Source organism: Mesoplodon densirostris, chromosome 1, assembly GCF_025265405.1.
Source record: "Mesoplodon densirostris isolate mMesDen1 chromosome 1, mMesDen1 primary haplotype, whole genome shotgun sequence".
In the NCBI taxonomy this organism is placed as follows: domain Eukaryota; kingdom Metazoa; phylum Chordata; class Mammalia; order Artiodactyla; family Ziphiidae; genus Mesoplodon; species Mesoplodon densirostris.
This window is the reverse complement of record NC_082661.1, coordinates 48,277,258-48,300,823: the sequence shown is the minus strand read 5'-3', so window position 1 is coordinate 48,300,823 and position 23,566 is coordinate 48,277,258. Positions and strand designations below refer to the sequence as shown.

Here is a 23,566-nt window from a genome sequence, read left to right as displayed (position 1 = left end):
CCTCCCGCCTGCTTCTTACCCTCAGGGCTCAGCTCACAGGTCTGGTCCACAGTGAGGCTGGCCCTGGTCGCTCCTTCTGCCCCACCAGTCACTGTCTCATCACCCTGTCTCACTACCTGCTTGCTGTCTTTGCCCCACTACGTACCCCAGACCTGCGCCCCATTAGTACAGGAAACTCAGGTCTTGTTTGCAGCTATATGCCCAGATCCTGGTGCCTGGCCCCGGAGAGTGCTCAGTCACATTTGTTGGCTGAAAGGCTGGAAGGAAGGAAGGAGGAAGGAGGGAAGGAAGAAAGGAAAGAAGGAAGGAAGGGAAGGAGGGAGGGGAGAAAGAGACAGAAAGAGAGAGAAGAAAAAGGAGGAAGAGGAAGAGGAAAAGGAGGGGAAGGCGGAAGGTGGGGAGAGGAGGAGGAGACAGAAGGAGGAAAGACAGGGAAAGAGAGAAAGTGAGAGAGAGGGAGGAGGAGAAAAAAGGAGGGAAGAAAGGACACGAGACACGCCGAGACCACAGGAGAAAGAGAACTTTCCACCTTGAACTCAGAGGAGGTTTCTAGAAGAGGTGATGAAGGAGTAGGCTCTAAAAAATGTAGAGGCGGGCTTCCCTGGTGGCGCAGTGGTTGAGAGTCCGCCTGCCGATGCAGGGGACACGGGTTCGTGCCCCGGTCCGGGAAGATCCCACATGCCGTGGAGCGGCTGGGCCCGTGAGCCATGGCCGCTGAGCCTGCGCGTCCGGAGCCTGTGCTCCGCAACGGGAGAGGCCACAACAGTGAGAGGCCCGCGTACCACAAAAAAAAGAAAAAAAAAAAAAGAGTAGAGGGAGTTTTCTAAATACATTAGTTGAGAGCAGGAGTGAGGGTGAACTCATGCCAAGCAGAGCAGCAGAAGCAAAGGCCCAGAGGGCTGAAATGGCCAGATCCGCACCTGGGCACATGTAGTGCATGAGGCCAAGGTGAGGGACACTAACGGAGACCAGAGAACACCCCGAGGGGCTCCACGGGGCACTCCACTACTTTAGAAAGTGGCAAATCGAGCTCTTTGACAGCCATCGTCATGCAGTTCTGGTGTTTCTGCTCCACTTTGCCTAATCAGATTAGAGTAGAATCAACTCTGATTCCCTGCCTCCCTCCCCTCCCTCCCCTCCAGCCACTCCATCCCCACTGACTGTGCCAAGGGCCAGCTGTCAGGGCAGCAGCTCTGTATGAAGCAATACCACGGGCTCTTCTCCTCCTACCGGCTCCCTGGCCACACCCAGGACACGCTGGTGGCCCAGAAGAGCAGTGTCATGCCGGAGCCTGAGCACGTCATTGTGGCCTGCTGCAGCCAGGTAGGCGGCCCCCTGCTGCTGCAGCCTCTCAGGCCTGGGGAGGGGCGCACGTGTGCTCATCCATTCCTGCTTCTCCAAGGGTGTTCAACCCCCTCCCGGAGTCACACGGTGAGTTGGGGCAGGGTGGCCCCAAAGTGGGGTGTCTTGATTCCTGGTCAGTCCCATTTCTCTCCAATGGTTGGATTTTAAGAACGAGGAGAGTCATCAATTGAGAATGCCTTCAGTGGGTTCCCATTTCAGTCCTGACCAGCCAGGTCAGGTTCAAAGAACAGCCTGGATGGACTGAGAGTCGTTAATGAGACCCAGCATGTCCTTAGCCCTTCCACATGCAGTCACCCAGGCTGTGGCCTTCCTGGAGACCACATACAGACAGACGAACAGCTTACAGACTGACTGTCAGGACTTCCATGTCCAGACCGTGGGCTTGGCACTTCCGTTCATCCCACCTGATCCTACGATGGCCCTGCAGAGGGGGCCTTGGAATCTCCATTTGACAGATGAGGAAACGAGACTTAGGTTAAGTGGCTTGTCCAAGGGTGAGAAGTCCTCCCAGGTCTGCCAGTGTCACAAGCCCACAAGGTCCTCAGACTGGGTTCCAGAGAACAGAAAAGAGTCCATGGGGGCCCAGGGGACAGGCCGAGCGTGAGGACTTCTGACAACAGACAGTATATTCTATATATTGAGGCTCCACATAAATATTCCACTTGACTAAAAGCTGTTTTCTTTTCTGTCAAAACCCAACTTTGACACCCACCCTGGGGACTCCCCTGGTATTTGTTCTACAGTGTTTTCTTCTTGGGCTCACCTGACATTTTCAGTCTAAGCCAGGAGCCCTAAGTCTGCCATCGGAGGATGGCTGTTCCCAGGTTCGAAGCCCACCTGACACCTGGCCGGCCACAAAACGAGGACCTCTCTCCATCTTCGTTCAAAAGTCAAACCCAGAATTTCCCAGCACCCACGCACCCTAGCGTCCATCCCTTCCAGAAACACTCTCAGGCTCCCACCCTAAGCCGGGCCACCTGTATGCTGTTCAGCGTGTGGGACCAAGGCACTCACGTCAACTAGCTGACAAGCGTTCTTGATCTGGGCCTAGGAATAAAACCCTTTACAATGCCCGAGGCTCTAGCTTCAAAACTGCTGAACGACAGCTCACAAGCCTTACACACAGAGCACACGCGGGTGCCCTTGTATATGTGTACACGTACACGTAGAGCATTTTATGTGTTGTTTTTCCATTTTAATCTTCCTCTGCATATTATTCGCTGACTTGCTTTTTTCTCCACTCACCAGTGTGTTTGAGATCTATCCCTGTAGCTGTACCTAGAGCTAGTTCATTCCCTTTATCTGCTGGGTGGACATGCACTGGACGAGTACACCACAATTTACTTAACCATTCCTCTACTGGAGAAAATTTGGGCTCTCTGTACCGCTTTGCTGTTGCAAATAGACTGATATGCACATTCCTTTATATGTCTTTCCGGGCACAAGAGTATACGTTTCTCTAAGCCTTAGGCTAGAGTATGTATTTATAAGAGCAACTGCTGAATCACAGGGCATGCACATTTTCAGTTTTGATTGACACAGCCCTCCAACAGAAGTTGTATCCATTTCTACTCAATTCCCCACAAACATAATGGTTTTATGTAATCTAGGACCTACAGAAACAAGCTTTCTTTAGTAAGTTTAACCTGACCTTCTTTGATTTGGGGCAGTTTGGAGTCCAGCACAGTCGGCAGTGTTGGGCTGGTCCCCACATTATGACTCTTCAGAACCATCACGTACCTTGGGAACCATGGGCCCGAGCATCCCTGCCCTGCTCTCGCGTGGAGGCTCAGGGAGGGCCTGACGCCTTGGGCTGGCCTCCCTGAGTGACGTCTTTGACCTGTTTCCCCCACAGTTCTTTGTCTTGGATGTTGTGATTAATTTCCGCCGTCTCAGTGAGGGGGATCTGTTCACTCAGTTGAGAAAGATAGTCAGAATGGCTTCCAACGAGGATGAACGCTCACCTCCAATCGGCCTGCTGACGTCAGACGGGAGGAGCGAGTGGGCTGAGGCCAGGACGGTCCTCGTGAAAGGTTAGCAGCAGTGCCCAGTGCGTCTCCACGCTCATCTCATCCTCACACCCATCGGCTCCCCTCCCTCCAGGGTCGGGCGCCATGCCTCATCCCCATTTGCCATAGCGCGGGGAGCTCAGGCCTCCCTCCAACCCAGGACCGATGGCATGTCCTGCTGTCAGCCGGGGTGCCTTGAAACTGAAGGCACCTTTTGTACCCTTGTAATTCATCTGACACTGTGCTAGCTTTCTGGGTGAGGCTGACTAGCCCTGGAATCTGAGGATGTCCAGGAATATTGAGGGAGGGAAGGTTATGAGCTGGATGAAGGCCAGCTGCAATGAAGCAGTTGTGTTTTACTGGTGGGCAGGGATGGTACTCATTTCAAGAGTCTGAGTCACTGGGAGAGCTGTCAGGTGGGAATTTGGGATGGAGCCCACCTCTGGGAGGGGGGTTGGCTACCTCCTTCCTGTGATTTCATGGTCCCAGAACTCTTCGTCTTCAAGCTGACCTTCTCCTTCAGGCTGCTGCTCTTATGAAAGTTTCTGAGCGTTCCCATAAGAAATCCAGGAAGAGCCTTAACATTTTCAAACCGTCCTTCTGGAAACTACTTTTCAAACCCAAAGTGAGCCCTATTCTCAGAAACTGGATGGAGAGCCTTCCTTGCTTGCCTACATTAGAGATTCCCAGATGAGGGGTGATACTTCTGTGAGCCTCTGTCTGCCCCTCAGGTTTTGATGCAGCCAGGTGACCATTCAGACTCCCTGAGTGTCTGTAAGCTGAGGACCTGGGATAGGCCTAGGGAGTGTAAGGGACAGAGAGGATGAACCCCTGGCCCTGAGCAGCCCCTTCAATAGGAATCGGGGAACGGATGGCAGATGAGGGAGCAGATTTAAGTACATAGTAATGCAGTGTCTACCCGTGTAAGGCAGTGGAGCCAGCAGGGGCCAAATAAATGCTCCAGGACTTCAGAGAGGGGAGGGAGCCATTTTAATTGGGAGGCTTTTGAAAGGCTTTGTAGGAAGAGGTGGGAATTGAGCAAAGCCCTGTGACATGAGTGAGAGGGGCAGGAGGGAGGGACAGTGTCCAGGCAAGCAGACCAACTGCAAGCAAAGTCGACCGCCCAGCAGGGCCATGTCTGACCTGCCCAGTACCATGAGGAGAGCAGTCTGGCCGGCAAAGGTGGCCATGCTAAATGTACTGAGAGAATGAGAAGGTGGTGGGGCTTGGATGTATGGCCACAGGCACTTCCCTCTCCCTAGAAAGTTCTTCCCCCAAGGCTGGCTGGCTCCTTGCACCATCCCAAACTCAGCTCAGGTGCCCCACCCTAGACCTTCCTTGAGCATCCCCCAGCTCTCCCCAGCACACTCTGTCCCCTTGTCCTGTTTTCTCATCTTGATTGCATTTCTCACCCTCTGAAGTCAGCTTTTCACTTGTTTGATTCTGATTGATTTGATGCTGATGATCTGTCCTGCCCCACCCCTCAAGTCTATAAGGTCCAGGAGAACAGGGGCCTTACCTGGCTTAACTTCTGAATCTGCTGTCCCAAACACAGTTGGTCCCTAATTATATTTGTTAAATAAAAGAATGAAGGACTACTAAGGATACTGGGCTCCAGACTTATTTTCCACTTACCAATGAATTTTTCTTTCATTCGACTCTTGGGTATCTTCAAGTGCTTGGTCTTAAATCGGAGGCTGAATGGGTCACAGAGAGGTGTAAGAGTTGACCCTGTTCTCACCGACCTCACTGCCAAGTGGGGGAATTAATAACTTATGATTTGAAAGTGAGTTGATTCCCTCAGCAGACCATAGTGTAATCAAATCCCATTCTTCTCCCCTCCAGGGAAAGAGACAGGCATCAAAAGAATCGCCTCTGCTTCCAGTACGGTTCCCACTTTATTAGCAGGCCAGGTCCAAGCCATCTCTCTGCAGAACTGACCGGGACTGCCTTGGGGTTTGAGTGCTTGGGTGCGCTAATCAGAATTAATTTGTTAATGGCACTTGATCTGGCTTTCTGAATGGAAGTGCTGTTTCTAAAGGAAGCACTGCAGAAAGGAGGGGGCGCATACACGCCTTCCCTTTGGAAATCTAATTAATCCAGTTAGCACTGAGTGTGTCATCTGCACAGCGGGAAGCCAATCTTTTTTTTTTTTTTTTTTTTTTTTTTTTTTTTTGCGGTATGCGGGCCTCTCACTGTTGTGGCCTCCCCCGTTGCGGAGCACAGGCTCCGGACGCGCAGGCTCCGGACGCGCAGGCTCAGCGGCCATGGCTCACGGGCCCAGCCGCTCCGCGGCATATGGGATCCTCCCAGACCGGGGCACGAACCCGTATCCCCTGCATCGGCAGGCGGACTCTCAACCACTTGCGCCACCAGGGAGGCCCAAGGGAAGCCAATCTTTCACAGAACTCTCCTCTCTGGAGCGCCCCTTCCCACGGAAGGAAAACAGGGAAACCACTTAGGATACAATTTTGGTGTAAAAATGAAAGATTAAGGCAGCTTGGGCTAGAGTGGAGAGTGAAGATGGAAAGACATGGGTGGGGTCTAGATACGTTTCAAACTAGAAGTGACAATAAGGAAAAGAGGAATGAGCAAGAGTCCTAAGTTTTTGATGTGAGCAACTGAGTAGATGGTGGTACCATTCACTGAGATGAGAACCAGGTGAGGGAAGTGGCAACAGAATGGAGAAGTCCTTTCCAAGTATGTTAGGGCTGAGACGCCTTGAGTCAAGTTAGATCTATGTGTCTGGTGTTCAAGGGAGAGGTCGGTACAGAGATATAAATTTGAGAGCCATCAGCACAGAAGTGATATTTAAAGTCACGGACTTGGATGAGATCATCTGGAAACGGAAGAATGGGGCCTTGGGGGTCAGGTAGAGAAAGATGCAAAGGGGATTGCAAAAGAGCAGCCTGTGAAGTCAAGAGGAAACCAGGAGATGAGTCACAAAAATCCAAGAGGGAAGGAGAGAGCCGCTGACCACGTGGGATGCTGCTGAGAGCTCACGGAAGAACAGGACAGAGAGGAAACCCTGGGCTTAGCAACCCTAAGTCATCCGTGGTCTTCACCAAAGCCAGACTAGAGTGCTAAGAAGGGTGAATGGTTGTATGCTGATGGCAGGAGGGAATTGTTGATGAGACGGTCACTGAGTAGAATCTTGAAGGGGGGGTGGTCAGAAAAATGGGAGTGGTGGGAAGAGGATGGGGCTCAAGAGCAGTGTTTTTAGTAGGAGAGGCAAGTGCAGGGAAGTAATCCAGGAAGTGAAATTGTTAATGAGGAGAGAGGAGACAAACAGAGGGGTGGAATTCTTGCAAAGGCAAAAGGAAATGGAACCCAGAGAATCAGAGGCCTTTGACTGGTACAGGGAAAATAGGATCTGGGCCCGAGGTCCACGGGGATGTGGATGTGGTGGCAGGAATAAGAGGAGGTTCCTGACTAGAGGCTTCTGGCTTCAGATCCGCAGAGCCACGGCTATGCACCAAGAGAGGCGAAGGTGGGACACTGGAGGCAGAAGAGGATACATGAAATAGCCTCTTGCAAAGTGGGAAAGGCAGCCTACTCAGGAAACGTGCTAAGATTCATGGACTGTGTCGAGCTTGTATTTGAGGGCTTGGGGTCGTACATTTTAGGAGAAATTAATTAGCATTGTTTTGCATTTCCCCTCCCCATAGTGTTCAGGTCCTGAGGTTCAAGCAAGGAGAAGGTGGGTCGCTGGGTTCAGCCAAGGTTGGTGAGCATAACGGAGGGAGTGGGGGGCAGGTGTGGCAGGAGAATGACTATAATGCTGGAATCTGAACTGAGTAAGGAGATTCGTTAGTCTGCTCAGGCTGCCCTAACAACGTACGACACACTGGGGGGCTTAGACAACAGCCATTTATCCTCCCCCACTTCTGGAGGCTAGAAGTCCAAGATCAAGATGTCAACAGAGTTGGTTTCTTCTGAGGCCTCTCTCCTTGGCTCATGGATGGCCGTCTTCTCCCTGTGTCTTCACATCGTCTTCCCTCTGTGTGTGTGGATGTCTGTGTTCTCATCTCCTCTTCTTATAAGGACACCAGTCATGTTGGATTAGGGCCCCACCCCAGTGACCTCATTTTAATTTAATTACCTCTGTAAAGATCCCCATCTCCAAATACAGTCCAATTCTGAGGTACAGGGGGTTAGGACTTCAACTTGGGAATTTTGGGGGGACATAGTTCAGCCCATCACAGAAGGGAAGTGAAAGACAGGAGTGGGTGGTGGAGAGTTGAAATAAGCAGTGGGGCCCAAGGGTTTTGAGGGTGTCAGTGAGGTGAGACGTGTTGCAGTGGGAGGTAAGAGAGTGTGAAGCAGGAGTCAAGAGTGTGGTCAGGGTGCGGCATGCTTGAACTAAGCTTTAGAGGGGGTTGGCTCTCATAGAGGTACACCCCCAGATGTGATGGTGGGAGTGGGTACTGAGGTTAAACTGTCAAAAGTGAGAAGTCAAAGGGCTGAGAGAGGAGTATGCCAGCCAGGTCACACACACGGGAATGTCCAAGCTACCGGAAGGATGGCCAGAGTGCTGATGGGGAGGAAGAAGATGAGCCAGGAGCCCAGGTCATCATGGCCGGGCACTGTAAGCAGTCAGTGGAGCCCAGCAGCAAGGAGGAGGGTGTGATGGGAGGGATGAAAGCCTAACAGCCGCAGCTCCAAAGGGAAAGGGAGGAGGAGGAGTCATTTAGGAACAGGAACAGAGAAGGGGAAGCCCCCTACCAATCTGGCCCCCTGGTGAGTGTGAGGGGACACAACAGTCTCTTAGGAGGGGGTTCAGGGAAGTGGACCCTCAGGGGGGCCACCCTCCAGTTGAGGCAGAAGGTGAATAGAACACTTTCAGAAGAGGTTAACAACACAAGGGAATAGCCAGTCAGTCACCGTGAAGAGTCCAGGAAGGAGGAGAGGGGGAGAGGGAGGGCTGTGTCCACACAGGGGACACTGGAACAGCAGGGGATGAGAGTGCCAGGGAAAGACCCAAGGATGGTGGTCATTGTTGCATATAATGCTCCCAAAGCCCTAACCCTGGGGAAGCCTCTCTCCTGGTTCCAGGAGCAGCTGCTGGCTGTGGTTGTGAGGCTTGGGGGTCTTTCTGGCTCACAGTAAAACCACAGTTAATTCTGTGAAATGGATTGAGCTTTCCAGGGTATCTCAGCTGAAGTCCCAAGGGCTCCACCTCCCTTCCTGGGACCCAGGCAGAGACTCAGTCCATGAGCACTGGGCCCAGGCTTGCACTGTCCAGCAGGAGGCTTTAGACATGCTGAGCTCCGCTTGTCCTGATGGAGGCCTGGACCAAGGAGCCTGAACTCAGACAAAATCCACCCCTGAATTCTCACAGGGTCAGCTGAGACCCAGAGGGGCAGTTGATTTCATCAACCTGCTCTCTTTCCAGAGATGGTCCCTTGATCCCCCAACCAGGATGGCTACCTCTGTGAACCCCCAGGCTGCCCAGCCCCTGACCCTCTGCCATGACATCAAGAGGGTGGAGCTCATGGAGGTCCAGTAACTGCCAGTGGGGCACAGCCCACATGGAGTGCCCTCCGGGGAGGCCAAGGGCTACAAGACCTGCTGGAACCGTTACTGCCCCTGAGGCCTGCCAACTTGCTGGGGAGACCAGAATAAGCAGAATCGTTAGGGCAAGAGTGGACAGGATAAAACCAAAGGAGGGTCTCCATCAGGAGTCCTGCGGGCGTTTGGAGGGCTCACCCCTCTGCACGTCATAGCCCAGGAGGGTTTCCTGTGTCAAGTGGGACTAGAGGTAAACCCAGGTGGGTTGAGGTCGGTGGGACTGGGGCTAGCTGACAATATCAGGATCATCTAGAGAGCTCCTAAAAAACCCCCAAAAACCCCAGATTCCTGGGTGCTGGTGATTTTCCAGTGGGACTGGAGTGAGGCCAAGGGATTTGTATTCTTAAAGCATCCTCAGGTGTAGCCCAGGTTGGGACCCACTTATTCAGATATCAGCAGCTACTGTGCATGGCGGTTCCCCTTGGTGCTGGGCCCTGTCCTGGGCGCTTTCTGTCCCTTGTTGCCATCTGTCTTCATAATAGCCTATGAGGCAAGAATTTCATCCCCACAGAGCAGAGGAGGCTGTGTCTCCCACAGTTTGAGGGAGTCCCCACCCTTACAGGTGGTGGGCAGTGCAGCCAGGACTGAATAGGGAACATCTGTCTCCCCAGCCTGAGATCTGCAGGGCCCGGTGGGCAGGGGTGGGATTCAGGCCTCAGGAGGGCCGTGCACATCCTCTCAGTTCCTCCCTCCCTGCCCAACGCGAAGCTATGGCCTTCCCGAACCCAGGAGGAGCCAACACCGTTATCCTAGTCTGGAAATTTAATTAGACATCCAGCCCTGAGTCTGGAAGACTACAGCGCTTGTCAATTTGTAGGAAAAGGATAGCCAGCTGGAGACACCTCCACCCCGCTCACCCACCGCAGCCCGCTGGCTTGCATGGGTGCTGCCGTGGAGAACCTGCAAGCAGACTTCGGAGGCATATGCTGCCATTTACACAGTCCTGTAAATATTTATCCCCAGCAGCCAATTAGAGCTGAGCCACTGCTTTCAAGGAGGGAACTGACAGAAGGTAGCTGTGTCTGCAGAAAGCCTCCTCGGTCATGGTTTACAAGAACCACTCGGGATGGGGCATTTTGCTCTTTAAATATTGTCATCCAGAGACAGGCAAGTCTGCTGATTTGGAAAACAATTGCACATTAGCAATAACAGCATGTCTGATTTAACTGGCCCAGAAATACCTCCTGGTCTCTTGAGGCTGAATGCTGTTTCTTGGGGCCAACCCCTCCCTCCTACAGTGGAAGCATGAAGGCTTTTATGGATGAGAGCATCCAGGCAGGGAGAGGCATGTGGTCCAAGACAAGAGGCCTGAGCTTGACCTGTGCCTCACTGCTGTCCCCTGGAGCCTGGCTTCCTAGGCCAGGATGAGGAAATAGCAGCCCCACCTGTGGATAGGACCAAGGGGATGCGAAGCTGGTGGCCTGGTGCCTGGCACACTGAGGGTGATCGCTAAGGGATAACTCTTATTAGATTGGGGGAAACACTCTGGGGATGTTTTGCCCAAGCCCACAACCTCTCTGGAAAAATCTGGTGAACTGAAAATGGACACCTGTTGATGGGCACTGCCCTTGAAGTCAGTGACAGTGGCCCATGGCCTCAGACTCAATGGCCTATAGTCCTTGTGTGGAGCCCTAACCCTTATTGACTCTGGGGTGCTCTTTTGCCTCCCCCGGGCTCCCCACATACCACATGCTCTGTGTGCATGCACTCCAGACACCTGTCCTCTTTCATTTCTCGCTGGGTGCCATCTCTCTGGCCCTCACTGTCCACTTCATGAGCAGCACTATGATATTTGGTTACAAGGCAGCTAAGAGGTTTTGGGGATTTTTTGTATCTCCTGACCTTCTCCACTCACCACCTCTCCCCTATATTCTAGAAGTATGACAGCTCTTTAAATCTGCCTTTGTGAGAAAGGTGGCTAGAACCCAGAGGAAAGAAATTCTTGGCTCCTGACTTTTAAAAAAAATTAAATTAAACTTATTTGGAGATAATTGCACATGCACTTGTAAGAAATAAACTCGCCTGTACCATTTTCCCCCCGAATGGTAACATCTTGCAAATCTTACAATATCACAACCAGGACATTGACATTGATACAGTCAAGATACAGAACATTTCCATCCCCACAAGGATCCCTCTGTTCCCTTAATAGCCACACCCCCTCCCTTCCAGCCCCATCCCTCCTTAACCCCTAGCAACCACTAATCTATCCTTCATTTCTATGATGTTGTTTCAAGAATGTCATATAAATGGAGTCATGCAGTATGTAACCGCCTGAGATTGGCTTTTTCACTCAGTATAATTCTCTGGAGATTCATCCAAGTTATTGCATGTGTGAATAGTTCATACTGCATTCCACAGTATGGATATATCACAATGAGTGATATAACCATTGAAGGATATCTGAGTTGTTTCTACTTTTTGGCTATTACAAATAAAGCTACTATGAACATATATGTATAGGTTTTTGTGTGATCATAAGTTTTCATTTCAGAAAAAAATGTTCAGGAATGAAATTGCTAGGTCATATGATATTTGCATGCTTAATTTTTCAAGAAACTGCTAAAATGTTTTTCAGAGTGACTGTACCATTTTACATTCCCATCAGCAACGTATAAGTGATCCAGTTTCTCTGCATCCTTACCAGCATTTGGGATTGTCACTATTTTTTTTTTTTACCCTTCTGATAGGTGTGTAGTGATCTTACTATAGTTGTAATTTACATTTCTCTTATGACTAATGATGTTGAATATCTTTTCATGGCTAATTTCCCTCTATAGCTCATCTTTTGGGAAATATCATTTCATGTCTTCTGCTTATTTTCTAATTGGATTGTTTGGGGTTCGGGTTTTGGGTTTTGGGGTTTTCTTTTTACTGTGAGTTCTAAGAATTGTTTCTATATTCTTTTTCTTTTCTTTTTTTTTTACGGTACGCGGGCCTCTCACTGTTGGGGCCTCTCCCGTTGAGGAGCCACAGGCTTCGGACGCACAGGCTCAGTGGCCATGGCTCACGGGCCCAGCCGCTCTGCAGCATGTGGGATCTTCCCAGACCGGGGCACGAACCCGTGTCCCCTGCATTGGCAGGCAGACTCTCAACCACTGCGCCACCAGGGAAGCCCTGTTTCTATATTCTTTACTAGCCTTTTATTGGATATGTGGCTTTATATTTTCTCCCAATATGTAGCTTATCTTTTCATCTTCTTAACAGGGTGTTTCACTAAGGAAATGTTTTTAGTTTTGATGAAATCCAATTTATCAATTTTTTCTTTTATGGATCATACATTTGGCATCAACTCTAAGAATTCTTTGCCTAGCCTGAGATCCCAAAGATGAATTTCTCCTATTTTTTTCTAAAAGTTTTATAATATTGTACATTTAAGTTGACAATCCATTTTGCATTAAATTTTTTATAAGATATGAGATTAAAAAAATATTTTTTTATTTGGGTATAGTTGTTTTACAATGCTGTGTTGGTTTCTCCTATACAACGAAGTAGAGTTCCCTGTGCTGTACAGCAGGTTCTTATTAGTTATCTATTTTATACATATTAGTGTATATATGTCAATCCCAATCTCCCAGTTTATCCCCCCCGCCCTGCTTTCCCCCCTTGGTGTCCACACGTTTGTTCGCTACACCTGTGTCTCTATTTCTGCCTTGCAAACCAGTTCATCTATACCATTTTTCTAGATTCCACACATATGCGTTAATATACGAGATTTTTATCCAAGCTTTTTTGAGGAGGGGTGCCTATGAGTGTCCAATTACTCCAATAATATTTGTTGAAAAGGCCATTCTTCCTCCACTGAATTACTTTTGCACCTTGGTCAAAATCAAATGGACATATTTGTGTTAGACTATTTTGGGGTTTTCTGTTCGCTTCCATTGATCTATGTGTTCAGCTCTCTGCCAATACCACACATTCTTGGCTATGTAACTATGTGATAAGTCTTTAAATTGGATACACTGACTCCTCCAACTTTATTGTTTTTTAAAATTGTTTTAGCTATTCTAGTTCCTTTGCCTTTTCACATAGATTTTAGAATAATCTTGTCTATATCTACAAAAAGTCTTCTGAGATTTTGATGGGAGCTGTGTTAAGCTTGTATATCAATTTGGGAGTATTGGCATCTTCACCCTGTTGAGTGTTCCAATGCGTGAACACGGTATGTCTCTCCATTTACTTAGATCTTTGATTTTTTGCATTAGTGTTTTGTAGTTTCAGTATACAAGTCCTGTATGGTTTTGTTGGATTTACACTGGAGTACTTCATTTGTTTTGCATGATTTAAATCACATTGTATTTTTAATTTTGGTGTTCCTGCCTTGTCACTGGTACGCAGAGATACAATTGATTTTTGTATGTTTATCTTGTACGTTGTGAACTTCTAACTCACTTATTAGTTCTACATGGGTTTTTTTTGTAGATTCCTTATAATTTTCTACATAGACAGATCATGTAGTATGAAAATAAGCAGTTGTTTTTTCTTTCTTATATGTTTCTTTTTTATTCCCTTTTCTTGCCTTTTTGTGCTGTCCAGAACTTCCAGTACTATGTTGAATAGCAGTGGTTAAGAATGGGTATTCTTTCTTGTTCCTCATCTTAGGGGCAAAGCATGCAGTCTTTTCACCCTTAAGTATGATGTTAGCTATAGGTTTTTTTTGTAGATGCTGTTTATGAAGTTGAGGAAATTCCCTCCTATTCCTAGTTTTCTGAGATTTTTTCATGACAAGATGTTGAATTTTGTCACTTACACTTCATCAATTGATATAATCGTGTGATTTTTCTGTAGTCTGTTAATACAGTGGATTACATCAATTGATTTTCAAATATTGAACCAGGTTTGCATCCCTGGAACAAGACCCACTTAGTCACAGTGTATAATTCTTTTTATATGTTGCTTAATTCTATTTGCTGATATATTGTTAACTATCTTTGTATCTATATTCATGAGGGTTATTTGTCTTGTAATTGGTTGTTTTTTTCATGTGTTTGGGGGTCGTGGTGGAGGTGTACTGTTTTATCTGGTTTTGGTGTCAGGGTAACATTGGGAAGTGTTCCTGCCTCTTATATTATCTGGAAGAAATTGTGTAGGTTGAAGTTAATTCTTCCCTAACTGTTTGGTAGACTTCTCTAGAACCATCTGGGCTTGGAGATTTTCGTGGGGAGGGGAAAGTTTAATCTTACAAATTCAATTTCCTTAATAATTACAGGGTCTCCAAATTATCTGTTTCATATTTGATGCATTGTGGTAGTTTGTACTTTTTAAGGGATTGGTCCATTTCATCTAAGTTGTCAAATTTATGTCTGTAGAGTTGTTCATAGTATTTCTGAAAAGTTATCTTTTTGATATCTGCAAGATCCACAGTGATGTGCCTGTTTAATCCCTGATATTGTGTCTTTTATCTCTTTTGTTTTTCTTCATTAGTCTTGCTAGAGATTTGATTGATTTTTGAAAAGAAACAGCTTTCTTTTCATTGATTTTCTTTCTTTATTTTCCCTGTTTTCAATATCATTGATTTCTGCTCTTTGTTATTTCTTTCCTCCTCCTTGTTTTGCTTTTTTTCCCTAAGTTTTTGAGTTGAGAGCTTATATTATTCATTTGAGACTTTTCCTCTTTTCTGATGTCAGCATTTGTGCTATACATTTCCCTCTCAACAAAGCTTTAGCTGTGTCTCACAAATTTTGATATGGTGTATTTTTATTTTCATTTATTTCTATGGTTTTTTTAAAATTTCCTTTAAGATTTCCTCTTTGACCCATGGATTATTTGGAAGAGTGTTGTTTAGTTTCCAAATGTTTGGAACATTTATTTTCCTGCTGTTTTTAAAAATCTTGATTCCAGTGGTCAGAGAACACATTTTGTATGATTTCAATTCTTTTCAATTAGTTGAGGGTGTTTTATGGCCTAGGATATGGTCTACTGTGGCATATATATTCCATGGGCACTTGAAGAGAATGTGCATTCTGCTGTTATTGGGTGAAGTGTTCTGTCAATAGATCCTGTTGATTGATGGTGTTGTTAAGTTCTTTTATATCCTTGCTGACTTTCTGTAGCTGTTCTGTCAAGTATCAAGAGAGGGGTGTGAAGTCTCCAATACACTTGTGGATTTGTCAATTTTTCCTTCAGTTCTGTTAGTTTTTGCTTCACATATTTTGACGTATGTTTGGTAGATACACATTTAAGATTGCTATGTCTTCTTGGTAGATTGACCTTTTTTTTTTTAATGTAATATCCCTCGACATCTCTTGTAATTTTCTTTGCTCCGAAGTTTACTTAATCTGATATTAATATAGCCATTCCTGCTTTCTTTTCATTAATATTTGCTGGATATGTCCTTTTCCATTTCCTCTCACCCAACCTGTATCATTATATTTGATGTGAGTTTCTTGGAGATAGAATATAGCTTGGACATACTTTCGTTGGCCTCCTCATAGCCTCTAGGGGCTGGGAGTATAAAGATCACCCCATAAGCCATAGATTAGAGAAGAATTTGAGAGGTGTGATGGCAGACTTCCCTCCCAAAAGGAGCTATGACTCCTTTATCTGGGGAGGAAAGATGCTCAGATGTGATTGACAAATATTTAGAAGCTCTAAGTGTCTGAGAAGGAGCCCAGTGCCTCCATCTCCCAGACTATCTATTCCCAGGGAATAGATCCCAGAGGGCTGTGTGTCTGTCTGTGTGTATGCGTGTGCACAGGTGGGTGTGTTGGGGAGCAACACCCGAGGGGTCTGCAGCCCTCTAAAGGCAGAGGTGCTGTGTTCATTTTATCTTTGCTCACCTTAGTCACAGTCTGGATGCTTTCAACCTCTAAAAGAAGCTCCAGGGCCCTCCAAGGCCTCACGGCCTCTGGAATTTCTGCATCGCCGAAGCTGTCAACTCCCCAGGCATGGGTGGCAGCTCCTCCTATTACTCAACTCCGACTTCTACCTATTAAGCAGGGGCTCCTTGAGGAAGATTGATTTACCACATTAAACGAGCCTCCATGTGCTCGATGAGGATGTCACAAGACAAATGGCTCCTGCCGTGTGCCTCCAGCCCACTGCCCCGTGTTTCCATTACGTTTGGGCCAGAGTCATGGTGGATGAGTCTGGGTGTAGTTCATTTTCTGCCTTACACGATAAACTTGTCAGCATTTGACCGATCAGCTGCTTGTATGCAGGGAGTTCATTTGCAAGGCGACCTGGCATCCCAGCTCTACTGTCCTGCTCCCATTTCACTCTGTCTAATGAGCTAGGACCCAGTTCCTGTTGGTTGGTGCTGCGCTCCGGGGCCCTGCTCAACCTGCACGCAGTGGTGATAGTTCAGCCCCTCCTCAGGGGTCCCTCTCTCCTGCCTGGAGGTGGCTGGGGCACTGATGCCCAGGGAGCTGTCCTTTTTTGCTGCCAGCCTCAAGTCACCCGGCTGGGAAGGAGTGTGCCAAACTCCCACTCTTCTGCATAGAGGCGGCATCAGACCTGCTCCCCAGCCTCCGAGATGGACAGGCCTGCCGTGGGCTTCCTGGGGAGCTGCAGCCTGCCCACTCCACCCTGGCCTTGGGGCTGTTTCATAGGCAAATACCAAGCCTGGGCTCTCAGAGCTCACTGAGACATGGGCCAACGTGTGTAACATCGGGGTTGCCCATGGTCCCCAGGCCCAGGCCCTCCCCAAGAGACTAGGCATCACTGACAAGCTCCACCCACAAGCCTGGGTGTCTACTGCCTAGCCTCAGAGCCTTTTCCAGCACTGTTATCTCCCTTCCTCTCTGCCTATTTGAATCAGACCCAGGCCTAGCCAAGACCTCCTGTGCTTTGAAGTCCCCAGCCACCCTGATCCCAAAGGACCCTCAGAATAGCACACAGTGCAGGACCAGGCACCATGGCCATTGGCAGGGACTCCTAGAGGAGCAGAGAGGGGCAGGGTGGGAAGCTTTGCAGAGAGTGAGGAATTCCTTTCCTGTCTCCACCTCTCCCCCGTCCCTTCCATCCCATGAAGCTCCATGCCCCAAAGGTAGTGGTTTCCTGACTTTCAAGGGGCTGGCTGGGCTCCTCTGAGCTCCCTCTCTGAGCTGTGCCCACAGATCTCAGCCTCACCTATCCATGCACACTCAAGTCCATTGCCAGCCATGGACACTTTCCTGTGCCCACGTGGGCTGGGGACCCAGGCCCTGCTCTCTCTGAGCTCAAAGGCGTGGGAAGAGGGGGCCAGATCAGGGCTCCTGGAGCTGGACTGTCGGTGACAGGGGTTTGGGGCGTGACAGGGTCACGCACTGTAGGGTCATGCACAATGCGGTAGGAGGTGGTGGCTACATGGAGCGAGCAGAGGGTCCTCATCTGCCCTGAGCACACAGCCAAGCCGGCTTGTTCCCGGTGTGAGGCGTCCTGGAGGGCAGGAGCTCTCTGGGCTGCTCCCACCCACGCCGGGTGCAGGGTCGGTACCATTAGAGGGTTAGGGAACTTGGGAGGATTTGACCAGTAGAGCTTTGATAGGCAGAGAAGGAGAAGGGCCCCCATCCAGGGGCAGCCTGCGTGATGGTGAGGCGACCCGGAGGGGCAGCAGACGTGAGCAGCGGAGCCCAGGAGCCACGCTGAGAAGTTTGGATCCTTCCTTGTGGGCCGTAAAAGTTGTTTCAGGTCGAAGAGGGTGATGTGGTGACTGTATCATACTTAAGGAAGGGCGGAGGGGAGTTCTCCACCCCCAGCACAATGGTGTCTCATTTGCCTTTCAGTCCCCAGGGCATGGCCCAAAACCTTGAAGTGGATCAGATGAGGCAAGAAAGTCCAAGAGGCCACGTGGAAGGTGATGAGTCATCCTGGACCCATAGGTGTCAAGAGGGATCCTGAACTCCCAGCGCTCCCCAAATCCATATTCTAGACAGGAAGCGGGGAAGGAAAAGCCGAGGATGGGCTGGCTTGCTGGTTAGCCTCATTCCCAGACTAGAAGGTCTCCTCTGAGAGACATCTCCTTCCCCCAGGATTTGCAAGAGGAAGGAGGAAGGGGATAGTGGGGACTGCAGACTCCTTTCACTCGAGGACGTCTGTGGATCCCTCTCGTGAACCTGGAGAAATCACCCTGGCATGGCGGGGACTGCACAGGTGGCCTTAGCATCTGTGCGCCCAGTAGGTGTTGAGGAGACCCAGGGGAGGGTCTCAGGGATTGCCTCACTCGAGGCTGCCTATGCCAGGAAGGGAAGCAGCCCAGAGAGCCTGGGGTGAGGCCAAGAGGAGGGAGGAGCAGACAGGACTTTCTTGATGGCCGTTCCAGGCCCCTAACTGGACAGAGGAAAGGATGGGCAGAGTCCGGCTGTGGTCCTCACTGGCAGCGTCAGCTGTGTACTCAGCCCCCCACTGACTGGGGAAGGTGCTGCTGTGCTTAGCTCAACCCATGGGCGAGACCTGGCTGGTGAACAGCGCAGGGAGACCTGAGCCTGAGGGTGTGGAAGCTGTACCTGCTCCCACACATTCCTTGGACTTCAGGAAGGCAGATTCCAGATGACTATGACACACGATGGGTATATTTCTTGGCTTCAGGCTCTGGAAGGAAAGAAGGCTCCAGAGCTGGGGGCTGGGGTGGGGGTGAGGGCTCTGAAAAGAGAAGTTCTGATTCAGCAGTCCCTGGGGTTCCAGTGGGAGGGGCAGGAGGGGAGAGGAGCTGTGGCTGCAGAAGCAGAGGGCTGCGTGTCCAGGCTCAGAATCGAGGGGCACAGAGCTGACTGCAGGAAAGAGCAGAGCCAGCACCCAGGACCAGGGCCGCCCAAGGGTCTGTGTTAATGCTGAGACAGGAAGGAGCTGGGAGGGGGCTCGACTGCCTTCTTGGAGGGATCTTCAGCCCCCAGAGTGTTTCTCTCTGACACAGAGAATAGCATTCTGGACATGGATCTTGTACTTAAATACCTTCAGGGACAAGAGGGTTAAATAAATGGGAGAGGACTGGGGCAAACCAAGGGCACAGCTTCTCAGCTCCAGCTAATTCCTGCAGTGTGAAGATGTGAATCCAGCATAACCAGACTGTATAAGTTAGTATTAGATTTGGCCACATGTGACTGAAAACCCAAAATAATAGTGGCTTAAAAAAAAATAGAGATTTCTCTCTCTCTTCCTCTCCCTCTCACGTATACCAGAACTGAGCCCTCCAGAGCTGATAGGCTAGGCTTCTTCCATCTCACCCCAAGGGTGTGGCCCACAGCCTCCTGGCCCAAAACGGAGGCTAGAGCTCTGGCCATCACACCTGTGTTCCAGGCAGCAGGATGGAGGAAGATGGAAAGAAGGGCAAAGAGCATGTGCTAGGTGTATTTAAGGAGGTTTCTTGGAAGCTGTCATATAGTGTTTCTAGATTTTGCTGGCAGAATTGAACACAAGATTTCCCCCAGCTGTAAGAGAAGCCAGGAAATGTAGCTGTAGTGCTGCTCTTCCCTGTGCCATGCTAAAAACCAGGTGTTCGATGACTAAAGGGGGTATGGATATTGGAATACGCCACGTAATGCCCCTTTGCTTCCAAATAACAGGCACTCCGTCTTCTCACGCATAGAACACACTGGGGCTGGGGGAGGGTTGTAACCCTGCACCTCATCCAGCCCAGAGGTCAGGAGGTCTGGGTGATGTGCATCCCTCGCCATCGTGTCCTGATGCCCGCACACCCTGTGTGGGATGGTGGAGAAAGAATACTGTCACCGCAGTAAAGACTCCTGATTGGGAGAAGGGATACACAGCAGCATACAGTCAGGTCCCACTGGGCAGGCTTTGTGAATCTTCCTGTCCTTATTGGAGGAAGCTGCCTGGGGCAGCCCATCTGGCCGGCCCAGCTCTATTCCGGGAGGAACTCCATACCCAGTGTCCCCCATGGAGGAGTCAGGCTCCCTTGGTGATGTGTCTCCTGAACAACTCAGTGGCTTTTAGATGAGTTCTACGTGCCTGAAACTGCCCCAATGATCTCATCTGGATATAGGTTAAGGGGCAACCTGGCCCTTCCACTTACCCTCTGCGTGGAAACAACAGCTGGGGTGATGGTGGTGGGAGGGGCCTGGGAGAGCAACACCCTCACTCCCTTACTTCCGATTTTCATGTGAAATTGACTAATTAAAATATTTTGGCAACTAATGTTTGAAAATTATAGTTCAGGACAAATGAACTTGCCTATGTGCCAGATGTGGCCCACAGGTCTGAGTGGAGGGTACCGCTGGATGGGGGAACTGGAGCTCCTTCTCTGGCACAGGCTGGCCCGAGGTTCCAACATTTATGGGGAAGGTCCCACACCACCCCTTTTCATCCTGGCAGGCGGGACCAGCGACCTCACATCTGGGGTCAGAACTGGCTACAGCTGAAGGGCAGGACTCTTGCAGGGACCCTGAGGGTGAGCTGGCCCCTGGGGTTAGCACAGAAGCTCAGGACAGTCAGGCTGACTTCCCGGCCCACCCCCTGGGGTGATGGGGGACTCAGGACTGGCTCAAGATCTGGGTGTCCATACGTGTGTCCGCCTGTGGCATGTGGGGCTCTGCAGAGGGGACCCCAGGCCCGGGGCAGAGCAAGTGCTAAGTAAGGCCGTGCTTACCTGCCCCGCAGACTCCACCAACAGGGACTCTCTGGATATGATCGAGCGCTGCATCTGCCTGGTGTGCCTGGATGCCCCGGGAGGCATGGAGCTCAGCGACACCAACAGGGCACTCCAGCTCCTCCACGGCGGAGGCTGCAGCAAGAATGGGGCCAACCGCTGGTACGACAAGTCCCTGCAGGTAAGCCCCCCCCTGGCAGGGCCAGTGGCCGGAGCCGCCTCGTGCTTACGTCCAGCAGGCTCTCTTGCTGGCTTCTGCTGCCCAGGAGGCTGCGCCTGGGGCCAAGGGAGTGGAGGACATGTGCCATTGGTGTCGGGCCCTGGACTGGCCAGAACTCTTCTCAGGAGCAAGTGGCCAAACCCAGCTCCAACCCCCTAACCTTCCTGCAGCCCAGCCTAGGGGGCCTCTGGGTCAGACCTGGGGCTCATTCCCCATCTCCCATCACACACTGTAAGGTGGGGGCATACCAGGGGCTCCTATCAAACACATCCTCAACACATTCAACAAGAAGGCACATGAAAAGATGCTCAACACCCATTATTAGAGAAATGCAAATCAATACTACAACAAGGTATCACCTCACACCAGTCAGAACGGCCATCATCCAAAAATCTACAAACAATAAGTGCTGGAGAGGGTGTGGAGAAAAGGGAACCCTCTTGCACTGTTGGTGGGAATGCAAATTGATACAGCCACTATGGAGAACAGTATGGAGGTTGCTTAAAAACCTAAAAATAGAGCTGCCTTATTATGATCTAGCAATCCCACTACTGGGCATATACCCTGAGAAAACCATAATTCAAAAAGACACGTGCACCCCAATGTTCATTGCAGCACTGTTTACAATAGCCAGGTCATGGAAGCAACCTAAATGCTCATCAACAGATGAATGGATAAAGAAGATGTGATACATATATCATCTAGGGTGTCGGGCCATGGACCGGTGTCGGGCTGCGGCCTGTTAAGAATCGGGCTGCACAGCAGGAGGCGAGCGGCGGGGGAGCGAGCAAAGCTTCATCTGCGGCTCCCCATCGCTCCCATTACCGCCTGAACCAGCCCCCTCTCCCCCCACTCCATGGAAAAATTGTCTTCCACGAAACCAGTCCCAAAAAGGTTGGGGACCGCTGATATATACAATGAAATATTACTCAGCCATAAAAAGAAACGAAGTTGGGTCATTTGTAGAGACGTGGATAGACCTAGGGACTGTTGTACAAAGTGAAGTAAGTCAGAAAGAAAAAAACAAATATCGTGTATTAATGCATATATGTGGAATCTAGAAAAATGGTACAGATGAACGTATCTGCAAAGCAGAAATAGAGACCCAGACGTAGAGAACAAACATATAGACACCAAGGGAGGGAAAGGGAGGGTGGGATGAACTGGGAGATTGGGATTGACATATATACACTACTATGTATAAAACAGATAACTAATGAGAACCTACTGTACAGCACAGGAAACTCTACTCAGTGCTCTGTGGTGACCTAAACGGGAAGGAAATCCAAAAAAGAGGGGCTATGGGTATACATGTAGCTGATTCACTTCTCTGTACAGCAGGAACTAACACAATATTGTAAAGCAACTATACTCCAATTAAAAAAAAAAAAGAATCATGTCTGATGCCTGAAGATGTCAGCTGTTCTGAATTTCCGTCACCCTGGCCTGGCCATTTCGATACACCTCCCTTCATCCCTGAGGAGTAGGGTAGCCCAGCATCTCCACAGAAGGAAAGTCATGAAATGAAACAAAACCATTCATATATATACTTTTAAAATTTGTTTTTATTTTTGGCTGCGTTGGGTCTTCTTTGCTGCACGCGGGCTTTCTCTAGTTGCGGCGAGCAGGAGCTACTCTTCGTTGCGGTGCGTGGGCTTCTCATTGCGGTGGCTTCACTTGTTGCGGAGCACGAGCTCTAGGCGCACGGGCTTCAGTAGTTGTGGCTCGCGGGCTCTAGAGTGCAGGCTCTGTAGTTGTGGCGCATGGGCTTAGTGGCTCCGCGGCATGTGGGATCTTCCCGGACCAGGGCTCGAACCTGTGTCCCCTACATCGGCAGGCAGATTCTTAACCACTGCGCCACCAGGGAAGTCCCTGTTCATATATTTTTCATTCATATGACATCAGCCCAGAAACAAGACATTCACTTTGACCTGGAGAAAAATACTCACACAGATGAGGATGAAGATTGGGCCATTCATTCCCATCCCCCATTCTTTTACCCCAGCACGCCGATCCTGTATCTAATCTTATTTGTAAAGCCCCCACACTTTCACAATGACCATATTAAGTAGCATGCAACGATCTTTATGTTTTGATTTAGCATCACTCACACTGGCAAGCATTTCTAGGCCGCCTCTCGTTTTTCTCCCTCTCTGTACCCTACATTCTGCAGGTTATCCTTTTTATTGGTTTGCATATTGATTCTGCGATTTCTGCTGAGTTCTCTCCCTGCTGTGCTGGCTATTTAGCCTCCACCAGTGGTGCTAATGGCTTGTAATCTTTCATGGAGCAGCTGTGGGATTGAAATGATATAATGGATGTACAGGATCTGAAATATAGTAAGCCTTGGTGGTGGTTTTTAAAGGGTACCATTTTCCTCCCTTTCTTTTAGCGACAGGGACAGAAAAACACTCATGTGTGAGTGGGCACAGCCCTTCCCTCCTGCCTCACGTGGATGACCATGCCCACGTCTGGGCTCTTTTTGCAGGCAGGACAGATTATCAGGGGAGCTGGAAAAGCCAAACAGGCTCCATGAACATGAACTGAAAAGTTCAAGAGCAAGTCTCAGGACACAAAGGCAGGGGACACAAAGGGAGAGAGAAAAGAGCCTACAAGGGAGGAATCTTGAGAGAAACTCTGTGGGAAGTGTGTTTGCTTGAAGAATGGGAGAAAAGATTCGGGCAGCTCTGAGATTGGAGGAGACAGGGAGACAGCTCAGAGGTGTGCTGTGCCACAGTTCCCTGGAAGGTCTCATAAAGATTTCAGTAGCTTGTTTATTTGTTTGCTTGTTGGTTTGTTTGCCTATGGATGACAGGCTAGTACCTCTTGAGTGTGATGCTGTGCTGAGGTGGACCTCAAGGCAGCCCCACTTTATTC

General features: G+C 49.5%; 1 protein-coding gene across 1 annotated transcript in view; it reads left to right on the top strand.

Moving 5' to 3' along the window:
- The window catches only part of CHAT (choline O-acetyltransferase), a 49,404-nt gene that overhangs the window by 10,687 nt on the left and 15,151 nt on the right, over positions 1-23,566 (top strand). The window contains exons 6-8 of the mRNA XM_060077869.1: positions 1,143-1,323; positions 3,221-3,398; positions 20,481-20,650. Of these exons, the coding sequence (XP_059933852.1) occupies positions 1,143-1,323; positions 3,221-3,398; positions 20,481-20,650 (529 nt within the window). The remainder of the gene's footprint in view (positions 1-1,142; positions 1,324-3,220; positions 3,399-20,480; positions 20,651-23,566) is intronic.